The sequence below is a fragment of the Catharus ustulatus genome, chromosome 4 (genome assembly GCF_009819885.2).
Source record: "Catharus ustulatus isolate bCatUst1 chromosome 4, bCatUst1.pri.v2, whole genome shotgun sequence".
NCBI lineage: Eukaryota > Metazoa > Chordata > Aves > Passeriformes > Turdidae > Catharus > Catharus ustulatus.
The window spans coordinates 12,785,045-12,803,288 of NC_046224.1; the positions used below are offsets into that span (position 1 = coordinate 12,785,045).

Consider the following 18,244-nt stretch of genomic DNA (forward strand, 5'->3'; position numbering starts at 1 on the left):
ATGTTTAATCTGTGTTATGAGTAACTTCAAATAGGGTTTAGGGAAAGAAATAGTTCAGACTGTACTAATTAAACAATAACTGGTGTAAATACCCTTTACTCCTGCAAGTTGACTCTTGACTGAGCTGTGAATGCATAAAGACATATCCACGTAGCCTTGTTTTGAGGCACAAGGATAATTACATAGATCATTGAAACTGCAGAGGCATCACATGAGAATGGCAAAGGTGGCTGTAGAATGAAAATGGCAATTGTCACCTGAAGTATTTCATTTGGAGCGATCAGTCATGTAAAGTATATGATTAACTCTGAAAGTTGATATGAGGCACAATAAAAAGAAGAGCAATACTTCAAACAGAAGAGAGTTCCTTCCCTAGGTCTCTGCGTCACTTTAGATTTAGAATTTGGGACATTAATCAGAACATCAGAATTTTCTTTGGGTTTCCTGTACAATTAGTCTAAAATGTAGGATCTCATGCATCAGAGGGCAAACTGTCTTAATTTCACTTCCTTTCACTTAAAAAGGCTTAATAAGAAGTATACCAAATCAGATAATAGTGAATTTTAACTGTGATGTGCCACAGAGATTATGAATATTCAGATAACTATTTTAAGGTGGGCTAGGTGAAATAGTAAGAAAAAAGTGCTGTTCATCCCCTGAATTTGTGACTCTATTCTGAAAAATGTTTGGAACCAAAACTATACGTGTGTTTCAACACGTTTGGGGTTTTAAATAATTTATATGAATATACCTATTATGTTAAAAAAAGAAATTGGGGAAAAGGGGACTGACTGTCAGTAAAGCTAGTGCTGTGATAAACCTTAAACTGGGAAAAGGGCTGGTTTTCACTTTCTCTACTTTTCACTTTTCTCACTTTTTTCCCATAAAAAGAAAATCCATGTACAACAAGGAATGAAATGAAACTGCATTATTTACCATCACACATGCATTTCATCATCTTGCTTACATACACTAGCTCTGAGTCAGAAACACTCACTGAAATGTGCTACTCTTGCAAGCACTACCTAACTTTGCTCTGCTATTAATCACTCGTGATGCAAGCACTCCCACCCATTTCTGAGAACAGTGTAGGCTGTCTGATAACTCACAGGCTTCAAGCTGCCCTTATAAAGTTGTTCCACTTCTGTATACTTCCTCATACTGCTACTTTCTCGGTGAAGATGAAGCTCCTCATTTACATAGTCTTGCTGAAGTCAACTCTCCTTGCTTTAACAAATGTTTTTGCAGTTATTTTAGAAGAGGAAGAGAATGCTAAAGAAGCAAAATCTACTGAGACTTGTCCCATAAAGCTCAAAACTAATCGGAAATGTGATGAAGGAGAGGATTGTCCTTATCAGATAACTTTGCCTCCGATGACCATCCAGATACCCAAAGAATTCAAACTGCTTGAGAAGACTCTCAAAGAAGTACAGACCCTTAAAGAATCAGTAAACAAGCTGAAGAAATGCTGCCAAGATTGCAAGCTGCAAGCAGATGACAACCAAGAAAGAGACAGAAGTAAGGAATTCCTGCTACCTAATACTGCAGAAAACAGTGAAAGCGAAGATAACAGAGTAAAGGAACTGCAAAGCAAAGTTAACAGAATGGCAACCAGCTTAAAAAATGCAAAGAGCCAGATCCAGACACTGCAGGGTCGTTTAGAGAAGATGAGCCTCATAAACATGAACAGTGTGGAACATTATGTTGACAGCAAAGTTGCAAATTTGACATTTGCTGTGAACAACCTGGATAACAAATGCTCCTCTAAGTGTCCAGCAATGCAAGCAAAACCTGGTATGTAATCTGTTACTTCTTACTGCCTGTATAAGCTTTCTGTGCATTTCACTCGTTTTAGGTAAACAATTTAAAATATATTTTACCCAAATAGCTGTGTATTAACTTCACAAGTATCTGCTCTTTTAGTGTTTATTTACACTCCTGTAAAACATTTCAGCAGCCACTAGAGGGTTACTGAGAGCTGCAGGTGTTCAGTCCCTCCTAGAATTGGACTTCATTAAGGGATTTAAAACACTAATTTTTAAAGGACATTTTTTTGCAATTTAATAAATAAACATGAAAAATTTACTTTATTTTATACCATAATGCCGTTCATTATAGACATTAAACATCATCTACCTACACATATTTTCTCCTTGGATAAGAAGGGGTAAATTTTCTCTAGGTGTGGCTTAGAAAACTGCCTTTTTTTTTTTTTTCTCACTGCAAAACTGCAGATACTCTGAAAAGGGGTGCAAGACATCATCAATCATCAAGTGACTATCAAAATGCTTAGTTTTTAACAGATGGATAATAAAATAATTTTCTTATCATCACAGCAAACATTTGAAAGGCTCAGCTGAAAGATGCTTACTAACAGCACTTCTCGACTGGGTAACAAATGTATCACCATTTTAACACTAAATATATAAGCAGTATAAAACAGAAAACATTATCACTGAAAAAACACTTTTCTTTTACCATTTAATTCTCCTAATAGAGGAAGAGAACCAATGCTTTCTTTCTAATCTTTGCTGTCATTAAGGCAATATTGAGGGTTTTTTTAAAGGTCATAAAGATTTCATGTTACATATAGGAATCCTTGAAAACAAGAAATGTTCCCTAGATTGTCAGTGTATTCTACCACTTAGATATCAAATATAAGAAGATAAAGCTCTCAAGAGACAAAACAGAAAAAGAGCAAGCTGCATTACAATCTTTAAGGCTCTTGCTTAGCATCCAAGATTAAAATAAAATTGTCCTTCTATCTAAACATATTAAAAATAAAAGGATCTGCAACTGTGCAGTTTAGGTAGAGCCTTAAATTCTTGAAAGTTCTTTTTGAAAAGAGCAAATAAGTAATAATAAAGGTAATACTTTTAATATATCAGTAATCAAATAAAATAAAAATCACTACAAATAAATTATGTTCATTCAGATACAAAACATTCACAAAAAGAATGAGTAATTTTAAAAAATATTAATAATGGGCAATGAATCACATTCAAGTACAGTACTTCAAAGCAGACTAAATAACAGACTAAATAAATTTTTTATATTCCTCACATTTACTGAAATGCTGGGCGCATGATCATGTAGATACTCCTCATATTTTACAGCAACATGCTAAATGCATTTGTAGCAGCAATACACTCATTATGAAAGCTAGCAAGGAAAACAGCTAAAATTTTGTCCTATTCAGGAACTATTCCTGCATCCACTGAAAGTAATAGTAAAAAATTTGTTTAAATAGGAGTTGAATTGGATTACAGAAGCATTTTATCTGAAATGTATATTCTCTGTTAATAACTGTTCTGAAATTTAGCCCACCAAAGATTTTACACGAAGTTCAGTGAAATAAATGAGAATTTATTGTGGGTTTAGATTTGGCTTTAAAGCCTTTGACTCCTATACTTTGTGGTTTCATAAATGCCCGGTTTCCTGGCAAACAAGAAGGCCTGACTCTTGCTGCCTGCTGCAGCCTGAGATCACTCCTCCCTTTCAAGAAGTAGTTTGTTTAAATTTTCTAGGAAAAATTGCAACAGAATCTGCAAATGAACACACCCATAAATTCAAATCTGTAATAGAAATGAACATTATGGTTTTGACTCCTAACTGAGAACTTCTGAGAACTCTCCATATCACTTAAGAATATGGAATTCTAATATCATGCTTTTGAACAGAATGACATTACTGAATGACATGGATCAAAAATGGATTTTCACTCTGAGGAAAAAGCCTGGAGGTATTTTTCTTCTGAATAAAACACATCATCCATTGATGGGAAAAAGGTACTGTTAACAGTAGATGCTAACATTCTTCCTTTCTGTAAAGCCAGCAATGCTACATACACAGGAAAGCACCATCACCACCACCTTTCCAGGAGTCACGCAATTACTACAACAGATGTGACCATTTTGTTACTTTTTTCCGGCTTCCTAAAGTACAGTCAACATTAACACACATAGCATTACTAATGATGTTATGTTCTCTATCAAATAATGTTTACTTAACAATAGCCAGGTTAACATCATTCCCACATGGACAAAGTTCTTTCTCTGACATACTGCCAGAGGGAGCTGTAAATTGTAGGCAGGTTGTGAGGTATACATTTAAATATAAAAAGCAGCAAGTGTGTAAACACAAAGCATTAGAAATAGGGACTGAACAAATCAGGTTGAATTTACACAAGATAATGAAAGGATAGGACAAAAAGGAAAGTAAATAATCAAAATGCTCTTTTATTAGGAATTTTGATTAGAAAATGTAGTTTAGATGGCTTTTTGGACAGCTATCTGATGCAGAGATTCTAGGTGACATCTGTTATAAAGTAAATCTGATGGAAAACGTATTTTGCACTAGAGCTGAAACTGCTGCAACACCATTTCCAATGTAAAAGTCTCTCCAATGCAAGTTCTGTATGCCATGTCAATCTGGGTAAATTTTTAAAAATATTTTTAAATTGAAATTATGTTTATTCTAATACTACCTGTTCTTTCACCAGTTATACAAATAATGCAGAGAGACTGTGCTGACCATTACATAGCAGGAAAAAGGAGTAATGGAATCTATTGGATTAGCCCTGATCCCAGAAACGAGAGCTTTGAAGTATTCTGTGACATGCAAACACAAGGAGGTGGCTGGACAGTGCTGCAACGGCGTCAGGATGGCAGCACTAACTTCAACCGAACCTGGAATGACTACAAACATGGCTTTGGGAACCTCAGCAGGGAGTTTTGGCTGGGCAATGACAAAATTCACCTCCTGACAAGGAGCCAGGAAATGCAACTGAGAATTGATCTCGAAGATTTCAATGGAATCAGAGAGTATGCAAAATACGATCACTTCTACGTGGCCAACGAGTACCTCAAGTACCGTCTCAGCGTCCACGGCTACAGTGGCACGGCAGGAGATGCCCTCCACTACAGCAGGCACTACAACCACGACCAAAAGTTCTTCACAACCCCAGACAGGGACAATGACAGGTATCCCTCAGGAAACTGTGGGGCGTACTACAGCTCTGGCTGGTGGTTTGATGCCTGCTTGTCAGCCAATCTCAATGGCAAGTACTACCACAAGAAATACAAAGGTGTTCGCGATGGCATTTTCTGGGGTACGTGGCATGGTATTTCTGATGATACTCCCACTGGGTACAGGCAACCCTTTAAATCAGTAAAGATCATGATCAGACCCAAAAGTTTTGTGCAGTAATTCTACACATTTCTCTTAACTAGTTTGCATTGGATTGCACTCAAAATCATACTTACTCAGTATTATACTCAGAAATCAAGTATTCAGTTATGTTTGGCAAAAGATTGTTCTAGACAAAACAACATACTTCCGCATATTCCTAGAGACCGTTTGACCCATATAATGTATTAAAACCAGCATGAAAATACCTGAATAGTTATGGCTAAAACTTAACACCAGTTAGGTCTTGGTTTTGTTATGTAAATATTCTAAACATTGCTTTTGGTGCTTTTACTGACTGTGATATACCACATTTTATGATTTAAAACTTTTATATTGTCTTCCACAAGTTGTGTCTGGATGAATACCTACATTTTAACCCGAAAATAATTCAGGGGTGTAACTAATGTAAATTTTTAACACTTGGAAAAAAAAACCAAAACTTGTCTCTCTAAAACAGTCTTTTTCCATCAGCTATCTTCCACAACTTCAAAGGTATACTACAGCATTATCAATGTAAATTAGGAAAAGTACTAGAAATTATTATTTTTAAAGGACTAGAAAACAGAGGGCCCATGGTTTGCCCAAAGACCTTGAAGAAAAAAACCCAGAAAATTAAGATGATTCCTCAAATTTCAATCTTTTATTAAAGATTTTTCAAATAAGTTAATGGAAGAATTGAATAAAAGCAGAGGAAATAATTATAAAATGATAGAATTATTTAGTTTGGAAAAGACCTTTAAGATCATTGAGTCCAACTGTTAACACAGAACTGCCAAGTCCACACTAAGCCATGGCCCTAAGTGACCCATCTACACATGGAGAGAGCATGTATTGAACAACATTCTTGCTCTTTTTGGTTCCTCCATTCAAGCTCAAGGTCCTTTTGTCATTTTTAGGAGAAAGGAGCCATTATAAAGCTTACTGCAAATGTAGGCAGGTAGACAGGAAGCAGGAAGACACATCAATAAGGATCCATATTCTTTGCATTAATGCCTCTAAATACATGAAATACATACAAAAAGTTTCCAGTGCCATTTTGCTTTTTTCTGAATTCTTTAGGTAAGTCAAATGTTACAACATGCTCTTGTAGAGACTTTAGCGCTCATTCAAAGACTTCTCAATCTATATATTTTTAGACCCTAAAACAAAAAACCCCCCGTAATTATGAAGTGTTTTGTAACACAAGAAAATACTGTTCTCTCCATTTTAAGACTACATATTTTGTAGCCACAGAAACATAAAAACCTACTATCAATTCTAGGCAAGAAAGAGCATATATGATCAAAGATTTGTTTTTTCTAAAATATAAGAAATAAAAAAAAAATCAAATTGTCAAATAGTGCAGGAATTTCAAATTAGAGATACTGTTTTTAAATCTCACATTGCAGATAGTGAGCACAAATTTGGCTGACATATCTAGACCATGTCTCTGTAAAGATAATGAAATACTGAGTGCAGAAGCAATTTATCTTAGCAAGAGGTTCTTACACCAGTCTTGCTTACACCAATCCTGAGATGCAGAAAAACTACACTAAGACTCTATTTCTTTATCAGTTAAAGTGTGGTCATTGCTGGCATAGCTTTTTGGATTAAAAGACACATTAAAAAAAGAATACAAGTCTACATCTGACCTAATACTTTATAAATATGATCTCTACTGTTTATTTGAGATTACAACAAAACTTTTATGGTTATAAGTTATGCATATAAAGAACACTGGCAATAGCTAAATTGTAAAATATAAATATATATTTTCAAGAAGTAAATACTTTGAAGGATAATTCAAATGTAATTTGGTTTATTATATTTCAATTTTAAAGAGCAATGAAAAATTTTAATTGCAAGATGTATAATCTTTGCTTGAGAATATGTTTTGAAGCTATAGAATATTTATTTTGGGATAAAAAATAGTTGTGTAAACAAAACAAAAAAAAAAAGCAACCGATGATGTACTGGTTAAAAGAGCAAACATCTAATTGCATATGATTAGATTTAATCATTTTGCATTAAATGTTCCTATTCATTATATGATAACTAGCTAAGTATGACTTACAGTATCTACAAGCTTCTACTTGAAAATGTCTTTTTACTACTAAGTTGTTAGAAGAGAAACTGTCCTTTTTAAATCTTGTTTAAAGGAAACTGTAAACCACTGAAATTTTAACAGAATATGCAAATGTGACTAAAATCACCTGCAAAAAAAAGCTTTGTCTCATGTCTTTAAAAACAGAAAGCAAAAAGAAAGAAAAAGAGAGTATAAGGCTGTTACAGAAATCTGATTATTACCTGCCTGGAACTGTTGTATCTGAATTTCTGTCAATGTGTACCAGTTTTATAAAGTGTAACTCCATCTACTTGTTCTAAACATTGGTGTAATAAAATAAGAATGTTCCACCATTAAAGCTGGACTACTGTTATAGATGTACACAAGGACAATAAAAATAATTCTGATAAATAATTTTATTGATTTTCTGTAAAAATTGAAATAGTAAGAAAACAGTGATAACCAACACAGATGACTATGTGACATGCCAAGAGAGTAATTGCTAGTAATGATAGTTCCTTAGAGATCTGTTTTATCTGCAGCTGTCATATAATACCAAGGGCTGAAATCTCATCTATTTTCTTTAAACTATTCATATTTTGGAAGAGGAAAAATTAATTGCCCAACGAAGAGTTTACACAACTTCTATCTTTAACATGAAAGAGGAGAAGCAAACCAATGTTTTGACCTTTCAGATCACATGCAAGAGTCATCAAGCATGTGAATACAAATACCACCCCAAATTAAATCATACAATTTTTTATACAAAGAAAAAGCCCTTGATCTCTGCCTAAGGCTCAATAATTCAAAACACAGCTTTCAATCAAAGGAAAACATCTATGTAATACTGATTAGTATATGAAAACACTTGTGGTTTTAATCCTGCTAATTTTAAATGGTGAATTTTAATGGAAAAAATTACTAACAGCGGGTTTGCTAGCAAAACTCCTAAGGCTTGTTTCCAAAATATAAAGACACAAGCCCATCCGTTCAATGTGATCAGCCAAGCAGACTGTAATGTCTTGGCTTTCTACATATTGCTTAAACAAAACAAAAACTAGAAAAAAATTCCAAACAAATAAAAGAAGAAATAAAAAGAAGGTTTGAAAGCACTGATGCTTTTTCCTTCCCTTTTAAATGCAAATACCTGTTTCCTTAATTGTGTTTCTTGGGAATGACTGCAGTCAAACTTGGATAAGTTGAGAATAATACGTAGCTTGCTAAATTGGTGGGGAAAAAAATCTTACTTTTACATGTTTATTTGGAAAATACCTTAAGATGGTAGCCAATCCCTACCCAGACCTCTGTTGACAGATTAAACCAAAATCAAACAGAAGTGCCAAATTTACCCAGCTTCCATGATTTACATGTCATGTAAAAACTGAAGCAGAAAGGATGCGACTTTGAGTTTTTATAGAACAAAAAAAAGTGAATATAATTAAATACCGGCCTACAAAGAAAGAGGATTTAAATATATTTAATAGATTTTTTTGGTATTCTTTTACTTTCAGGAAAAATAAAAAAGACAAAATGGTACACATAGGCCTGAAGACACTGACATAAATTTTAAAGGAAAATGGCTGAGCAATACCATCGGTAGGTCCTGCTAGATGCAAACATTTCACATACTAAATTGATCTCTTTCATTCACTGCTCTAATTAAACTTTTATGGAGCTATAGTTCTTCTGCCAGAAGTTAATTTGGCTGTCACATTCAATGGTAACCAGAATCAGAAAATACAGTTGTAAGATTGTATGTCAAGTCCAACCCTCACACAAGTCATGAGAACATGGAAATTATGAAAGTAATAATTTTTAAGTCCTCATTCATCAGTTTTTTCTGATCTCAGTAAAACACTAATCCATTTTGAAAATAATAACCCAAATTACTTGATCATGTTAATGTAATCAAGACAAACTGGGAGTTTAATTAAGATTACATTTCAGCATGAATAGTATGCCATCATTTAAAATTGCACTGTACAAAATAACAGTAGGCTTTACACACTTCTAAGTAATTACATGGAGTGAATGTTTTTTAAGGAGAAACAGGATGCACTTCGAGAAACAGAAATTCTCATGCCTTTCTTCAGACAGAGTACAAAAGCTTCTCCACTTCACTCTGCAGTTTAACCTCCATATGCCAAATCCAAATACTAGGATTCTTTCTCATGCAGATATTTAAGGCTCTGTTTATTCAGGAGTATTTGCACACAGGTGCTTTGAATAAGTAAACCAGGAATCCCCTTTTTATCATTTAAAGTAACCTCATGTGTGTAACAGATGATTCTCCACCACTGATGTTTTTATTCAATCTAAGATTGGTTAACATTGCTCTGGCTTTCTCATCACATACAAGGCCAGGTAGACCAAATTTTTAGTAGAAATTTGCCTTGTTGAAATACATATTTTAGGTGAGAAAATAGGAAGAGGGAGATAGCTTTGGAAAACAATATAGCATTACACTTGTCAATTCTCATGAGTATCAGAAATGGGTAAGAAAAGGCCAAAATGCAAGAAGATGTGACAGTCATAGGTTATTTCTTCCCCTAGTCTCACACTAGAGAGCTCTAGTTCCTCTAAATGGGATGAAATCTGCACACTTGACTTTGTAACAGCATAGAAAAACAAGACATCATAAATACTTTCAAACAGGCTTTTCAGAAATGAACAGAAATACCACTTGCTTTGTGATGGTTCAAATACACCCAACCCCTTCTGGGCCTTATTTCCCCACAATGTCACCTGCCACTGGTAAAAATAACCTCTCCATAGAATGAGCATGTTACACCAGCTCTGTTCCCATTCCTGCTGTTTGAAGGCACCTGTAAATTCACCCAATTTCTCTACAGCTTTTTTAGGAACAACCAAACTTTTCTATTGCAACAATGATTTGCTTTAACATTCACACTACAAACTATTTCCTACTTGCTGGAAGCTGTTTCAAAAAGCCATACTCTAGCTTACAGACACATTATCAGCCCTAGCTGACTTCCCAAGTGACTATTTCAACAAAGTCAAAAAAGGTTTATTTAATTAGCAGTCAGATTCCTGCGCATGGAGGTGGAGACAACATCTGTCTTAGCTGCCTGTGCCAACATATTTATACACTTCTTTGTTGGGCCAGGAGCCTTTGAAGCTTGTTGTGTGGAGTGTGCCAGGATCAGCTTAAGTTAAAAAATGTTGTTTGCTTTGAATATACTAAGATTTTTGTATCTTTGATAGACCACATACATATTCAGTGAGTACTAAAACAAATTCTGCACTGCTATAGCTACCATGTAAAAATATAGTGATGATATCATTCATAATAGCAGAAAGCACGTTACAGAATGTGTATGGGGACAGAAATTAAAATGGTGCTTATGTTAAAAAAATAATTCTATTCTGATCTACCAAGGTAGCTTTGCTAGGAAACATTTAATTTAAAGATACATTTTTTTAAAGGAAACTTGGAAACCCACTCTTGAACCTAAGTTAGGAGAGAATTAATAAACAGTTTGTTACCAAAAGAAATTGAAAACTACTGTAATTTCTAGAATGGTGTTGTTAGATGTCACTGTGCCACTGAGGAATTATATGAAATATTGATTCTTAGTATTTATATTTGAAAGTTGTAGCCAACCTTTATGTGACTTCCTCTTATTTCCTGCAGCACAGATGAGAAAGAGGAGAAAAATCAGAAGTACTTTTCTCCCCTTAAAAAACATTTAAACACATGCATCATTCTTTGACATTGAAGCTCTTATAGATAGCAGATAGACCTGAATCAGCATCTGATAATCAGAAACAAAATTTGCTTGAGAATTCTTCATCATACTGTTGAATTTTTGGTAAACATGGAGATTTTGCTCTGTGTTTCCACTAGAATTGAGATTTTGGCTACCATCTTTATTAGCACTTCAACCACTTTTGGCAGTCAGGAATATAAATTCACTAATCTCAGAAAAACTCAGAGTTTCAAATTAGTAATGAAAAATATTCATGAAAGGTTCTTTCTGCTTCTTGATGGCAACAGGACATTTAGACATCAGAGATGAAGAAATGTAGCATGGTAGTGAGAACTTCCATCAAAAAAAGCAGCACAAATGAAAGATTTGGTGCTGGTGTCAGATAGGGGACACTGACTATTTTATAGATTGGGAAGATGTAGAGAGGAGACATCTTTTTTTGTGTCTGGGATTTTGATTTGGGCAACAAAATAAAACTTAAGCAACAGAAGAGAATGGTAAAAGATTACAAAGTAAACATCAACGACAGCATTATAACAAATGTTGTTTTATTTATTTATGTTCCCATTAAAACTGGATCAGGTAGGGGAAAGTAAAACACAACCTGAGGGGAAAAATTGTTGCTGTGCAATATGGTGAAGCACAAAAATTACTGGGACAAAAATGAAGAGAAGGAGCAGGAGGTAATTTGTTAACTGGTCTTTTTTTTTTAAAAACTTTTCATTCTGCATAATCTTGTCTTTTTGAGCATTTAATCCAATTTCATGTCATGTTAGGTAGCCTTTTCTAGTCAAATGACAGTTTCAGTTTTTCCTCTAATTATTTTAGATAATTTTGTTGAAGTTAACTACTACTAAATATCCATGTAATAAAATTAATCACTCCTTAAATTTAGACAATGTACATGCATGACAAAAGTCAGTAATCTTTTTGCTGCCTTTTAAGAATCAGATTACATATACATGGCCTCTAATGCACTAAAATCAAAATAAACCAGCATGATTTATTGCATCTTAACGTAGCATTTATTTAAGCAATATATTTTCTTCATCACACAGGTACAAGACTATGTAGTTTTCCATGAAAGTTATTAGCAGATGCAGATTTATTTATTTCTAACACTAGAAGACGACAAGATATGAGGAGAGATTCACAACTCAAGAAATTAAATTAGAAGCATTACAGCAAAGATCTTTAGTCTAAGGACATAACAACAAAGGCTAAAAGAAGTGGAAAGTTCATTTTGTGAATGTATGGCAGTATCTTAACCAATAGAACACGAAATGTCAACTTGGTAAAAAGAAGTAATGATTAGTTGGGTGGCTTTTGTTTGAACTTTATCAAGTCTTTAATATTACTACCTAGCCCACAAAACTAAACAATGCTACTGTTTTATTAAAAATTAGGGAGAGGGAGTGTGCATGCTTGACTTCTTGCTCTTTATATGTTTGAGTATCTGCTGCTTACATGAGAAAAACAAGACTGCCTTGACAGGAAGAGAGCATGTATCTGTTTTTAAAGAAATCTTATAATAACAACAGTGTCTCTTCTGATAAGTACATGCTGTGCAGGCATAAATGACCAGTCAGTGAAATGGGCATAACGTGATACAATTGTGCTTCTGTGGAAAAAAGCCTGAAAGCTATTCCAAGCAGTCAAAGCCAGCACCAATGCAAGAACCTCTATGGTGAGCGAAGTCATACATTTATCCCTGAATTATGTGTAAAGTTCAACAAAAGAAAACAAATACGTCAGTGGAAGAGAAGAAATGTGAATAAGTGATGAAAAGCCAAATTCACCAGTAAAGTACAAGTGCAAGCAGTTAAAAATTATGGCAAAATAAACGAGTCATAGTTCTCTTCTAGAAATTGACAAAATGACCAGATAATCTCATTTATGAAATATTATGCAAATTGCTTACTTTGTTTTTCCACAGCATGTTTATTTTTTGAGTTGCAAACTCTAAATACTAACCTATATTTGCTATTAATGGTTTACAATGTTAGCAGTGTTAAACAAGTTAGCTTTAAATTTGCTATGCAGAATATCCACTTTGGAAAGATTTTTTTTTTGAGGAAAAAAACCAGGCAAATAATCTAATAATTTTTTAGAACGAGTCTACAAAAATTAGTTTTCACCATGATTAAAAATAAGGAAATCAAAGCAGAAATTCAGAATAAATTTAGAAGGGGCATAGGGGCACTGTTGCTGTTTCCCTGGACTGAGAATAAAGGGAGTTTGTGCTGCAACAATACTGGAAGCTGTGGGCTCCCCATACACTGGCACTGGACTGAAAGCAGCAGCTTCAAGCTATGTTTAATATGATCTAATAGCAGGATAGCAAAGGGCCTATTTTCCTCTTCACTACAAATTCTTGCCCTGTGCTTTCTCCTGACCTTAGATTGTAGGCAGAGAGTGAGAGCCAGGGTAGCAAAATGATCTGAGAGATCCAAGATGGAAAGAGCCCAAGGTAAAACAACTTCTGGTAAGAACATAAAGAAAAACATTAAGTATGAACAAAGCCTGATAAGGATACAAGAGAGAGATGTACATTGTTATTAGAAAGAGGGCAGAAATTGGCTGGTCTCCCTTTTTAATGTAGGAAAGGAAAGAAGAAAGCTGCATTACTCACTGCAAATGAAACTTAAACTGGGACATGGGGAAAACTTTTTATAAAACCCTGGCAATGATGACATGCTGGAAAAGAGCTATCTCCACCAATTAGAGATTTAAGAACAAATTAGACAAATATCTGCAGAGAATCTAGTTCAGTGCCAACTTTGCATTAGATTATCTGTTGACTCTTCCTTACATTTTTAAGGATTCTATTTGATATATATTTGATATTAAAATTTAAAATGCTTGTATTCAGAAAGACTTCTTAACACAAAAAAACACAAAAGAAACTGAGCTCCAAAAGGTTTCTTCTATCACCTATCTTCTATCATCCTGAGTGCCTCAGGAGCCACTTACCTGCGATTTTTCCTGCAGCTTTGGAGCCTTTTAAAAAAACATGATACAATTACCTCTACAGATAGAACACTACAAGACCAAAACCAAGACCTCTGTATTCTCATTCCCCTCAAGGCCACGATCACAGAAAAAAATAACATGATTATCTATCAAGCACAGCATCCCCAGCAAGAATATGACACTGCTTCACAAATTTTTTTTCCCACTTAGGAAAAAAATCAAAGAAATGAGGATGATACAGATATTCTATGGTAACAATCTTCAATTATTAACAGCAAAAGATACACTTCAGAATAATCACTTTGCACTGTTACACACAGAGAAATCTGGGGCACGGTACCTCATCTAAACACTGAAATGCAGGACTTGCTGTTATGTCAGTGGATCCCTCGTCCTCGCTAGGAGCTGTTGGAGTCAGCACACGGGGAGGTGACTCACTCTCAGCTGGCAGTTCTGTGTCACTGGACCCTCCTTCATCAGCCTGACTCATTGTTTAAAGCTCTAGAAAGTAACAAAAATACCAGTACAGTTCATTAGATCCAGGGATATATATGATAATGAAAGATAAATGTGTAAGTGTAAAAACATCAACATGTCAGACCCACATTCAAGCCATGGAAGTCACAATGTGAGCAAATTAGGTAAGTCTACAGTTACAACTTCATTAAAGACTTTATGCAAGAGGATGCACTATCACTCTATCATCCTCTTGATTATTTTTAAAATATCCTGAAGAAAACTCTTATTCCAGTTTGGTAACACAGTCTTTCGATAAATGCGCAGAGAGAGAAATTAAAGAAGGTTGGAACAAGCAGGGTTGTTGGAAAACATAATTTTGCTATATTTATATTATAGAAAATCCCATATTCATATCTGTCATTTAGGAATAGAAATCTCTAAGATACTTTCATCAGAAAGAGTTAGATCAAGGACATTCAGTACTTACTTCTCATCAAGATGAGACTTAATGCCATAAAGTTTCTATAATTTCACTTTGTGTTTACTATCTTGGTCCAGCACTTGAGAATTATGTTCCCAAGCTTCAATTATCAGAACTCTTTGAGGTGCGTGAAAATGCCAAGGTGGATGAGGGAAATAGGAGGTGGAATACAAGGGGATGCAATGTTCCTGTACCCTGATAAGACAGCAGTGTTCATCAGGTAAGGCATCATCATTACATCAAATGTGAATTAATGCCATGCCATCTTCTGGTGTCTTAAGAGTTTTGTATATCCAAAGTGTTTTAAAATGCAAAACTTTTGCATGAAGAAGCATGAAAGATGACAAAAAACATTTCAAGAGAAAGATATAAGAGACATGAGATGATCCCAACAGAGGCAATAAGCATTTTACAGAGGGAAGAGAGGGGAAGAGGGACTTGTGAGGCACACAGAAATCTTGCCATGATGTGATGGGGGAGGTATTGGACATTTGTAGAGCACAGTTCACAGTGGAGATGGAGTGGAGATGGAGAAATTCAAGAATTCCTTCACAAGCTCACTGAAGCTGTTTGTAGATGACAGGAATGAACAGATCAATATCACAGTATTTTAGTGCAAAATTTTGGGAGAAAGATTCTCAACTTTCTCAAATGTTCACCTGACACCAGAAAGTCTTTCTCCATTAGCTATTATGCCAAGGACATTTTACTCTGCTATGGAACCACATCATTATAAAACCCATATCAGCTGCCAAAGATGCAGAATCCTCTTCAATTTAGGCAGTCTTGACATCATTCAGCATTTCACATAACATATAGGAGACCTTTCTCTTTTTTAAAAGAGTGCATCTTACTATAAATCAAGGAAATCCAAAACTAAAACAATAATAAAATTAAGAAAAAAATGTTTGAGACTATTTCTATAATATATATCAGATCCTTCCAATGAAACAGACAGTGCCATTTGCCATTCCATGGCCAGAAAGCTGACTGTCAAGAAAAATAAAATTTCTTTTTATAATTGTGGTGGGAAAATGGATACAAAAATGCTGTGTTGTTTGTATTCACCTTCTGAAAAGTCACTTGTCTATAAAGGTAGTGAAAGTTAAAATGGCAAGTTTACTACTTTCTTCAGTACTGTTAGGAATTCCTTCAGAAACATCCTGACTTTTACAGAGCTTTCAGTGCCTGTATTTGCTTATGGAAAAAAAAGCAATTTCATGATCTCTCCTGGAGGGGTCAAAACATTGTGCAATAACTGTAAACATCATAGAGGCCAAGAAATAAACTCTGGGTTACTGTACATAAACATGTACACACATTTATAAATAGCGAGTGATTTTTCATCTGTAAAGAACTGCTGAAGATTTTAACATATGCATTTTGGGTTTATGGCTACTGATGCTTAATTTGTTCCTCTCAACTTAGAATTTAGACAGAGAGAAAAGACAGAAACTCTAAGTAGAGCAATGCCAAAATGTGAGAGTTTCATGGATGTAGGCATATTTGTTGATACTTGTATGTGAAACATACAGTTGACATCAATCAAAAATATACCTCCTCCCAGCACAGCAGTACAAAAGAGTCCTCACCAAGACTCCAGTTTGCTGGGCAGGGAAAGAACAAAAAAAATCTTCTGAATCTGAAAAGTTTATAGTTTTATGTTAAGACACAGCTATAGAAATCTGAGACAGAGAATAACCATTAGACAGCCTCAGCTATTGTGACAAGCCCTTGTCTCCACATGGTTTTAAGAGGGGGCAGACATAAACAAAGCATACGTAGGTTTATGGGACATTAAAATGAGGCTAACATTCTTCCATTACCTACTACATTACTAAATATATAATTCAGCTTATATAAAATTGGATCTATAAACTTCAAAAAGTGAAGTGGAAAAATTTGTGTCTTTGCAGTATCTGGTATATAAACTGTCTAATTGAAATAGGAATTAAAGTTCACAGAATAGCCCAACAAGAACTGTAGATAATATCAGCCTTGATCCAAGGCACAGAACTGCAGAGAACAGGAATTACAAGGCTGTTTTGGAACCTGGGTCAAATCAGGCTGAGAATTGTCTTGTGAAACAGCTTCAGGGCAGCAATAATAATAAAAGTCTGAACTCAGATTCCCCAAAGTAATTTCAGCTTATTTACTTCTGTCTCTCTCTAGCAAACAGCAAGGTTCAAACACAAATCAGTGCAGAATCGTAGGTGACTCTTTGCTGCATTGATCTTTTCAGACTGATAGGTGCAAAAAGTAGTAAAATTTTATTCTGAGCATAAAGACATGCAGGTCCATGTATGAAGATGAATCAACTGTCTCTGCACACTTCCAGCCTACACCTGGATGCCTGGGGAGGGACAGAAGTACCCACCAGTCATGGTGGGGTGATGCTTCCCTGAACCCATCTCCTTTGTCCTTGAACTCATACAAAACTTTCAGTATTGGTAAAATCCAGGGGAATGGAGATTGTCATTTTACCTCAAATGAATAACCAGTGTTTCTTGTTGCTTTTGAATCTGGCTCCTTGTTGTCACCTAGTTCTTTTACTGGATGAGTCACTGAATAATCACAACTTTTCTATGCCACTAGGTTTATTCCTAATGTTGAATCATCATTTTACAATCCTTTTTCTAAGCTGACGCAGACAATCCACCTGCTGTCACTGGCATGAAAGCCCTTCTCTGCCTTCCACTGTTCTCACCCTTCTCCAAAACTTCTTCAGTTCTACCACATCCTCTTCAAAGAGAAGGGATGAGGCCTATGAGACCTACAGATAATAACAGGAGCACTATAGATTTATTCAATCACACAGTGATCTGCTTTCCAAACCTAAAATTTTATTATTTTATGCTTTTTCTCTAATGTTAAAGTAGAAGACCTTCTGTTTTAACTGGGCAGAGCCTGTGCTTCAGCACGAATGGATGTTGTTAAACAACAAAACCATGCCAACATTAAATGATAATTGACTTTAAAACCACATCATGTACAACAGGACATTATCATTTGCATGTGAATAAGAATGGATTGTTTGAGCAGACTGTACAACCTCACCACTTTGGGAAAATGAGAGCACACCATGTACCTAAAGTGCTCAACAATTTCTGCCGTAAGTTCTGCTGTTTTCCCTTGTTTTCAAGTCTCTGCTATTTGGGATAGAACCACCCTGAGCCACACACAGACTTTATCTGCTGGAGTTCTAATTAGATATGGCTAAGATAAGGAGAATTTAAATGCTAAGATATGCTACTTCCCATTTCACGTGGTTTCCATGAGGAACTTAATTTCCTCAGAAAATTTCTGGTAGTGTGACAAACAAACAAATGAAAAAATCCCAGAAATCCAAACCATTGCATGCTTTGC

General features: G+C 35.0%; 2 protein-coding genes across 2 annotated transcripts in view; one reads left to right on the forward strand and one right to left on the reverse strand.

Moving 5' to 3' along the window:
• Positions 1-18,244, reverse strand: part of CCDC146 (coiled-coil domain containing 146) — a 66,921-nt gene that overhangs the window by 46,017 nt on the left and 2,660 nt on the right. Inside the window, exon 2 of the mRNA XM_033057812.1 lies at positions 14,279-14,439. Within this exon, the coding sequence (XP_032913703.1) occupies positions 14,279-14,428 (150 nt within the window). The 5' untranslated portion in view covers positions 14,429-14,439. The remainder of the gene's footprint in view (positions 1-14,278; positions 14,440-18,244) is intronic.
• On the forward strand, positions 1,106-6,908 carry FGL2 (fibrinogen like 2). Its single transcript, XM_033057810.1, has 2 exons — positions 1,106-1,794; positions 4,502-6,908. Exons 1-2 carry the CDS (start codon positions 1,182-1,184, stop codon positions 5,206-5,208), a joined length of 1,320 nt encoding a protein of 439 aa, XP_032913701.1. The 5' UTR covers positions 1,106-1,181; the 3' UTR covers positions 5,209-6,908.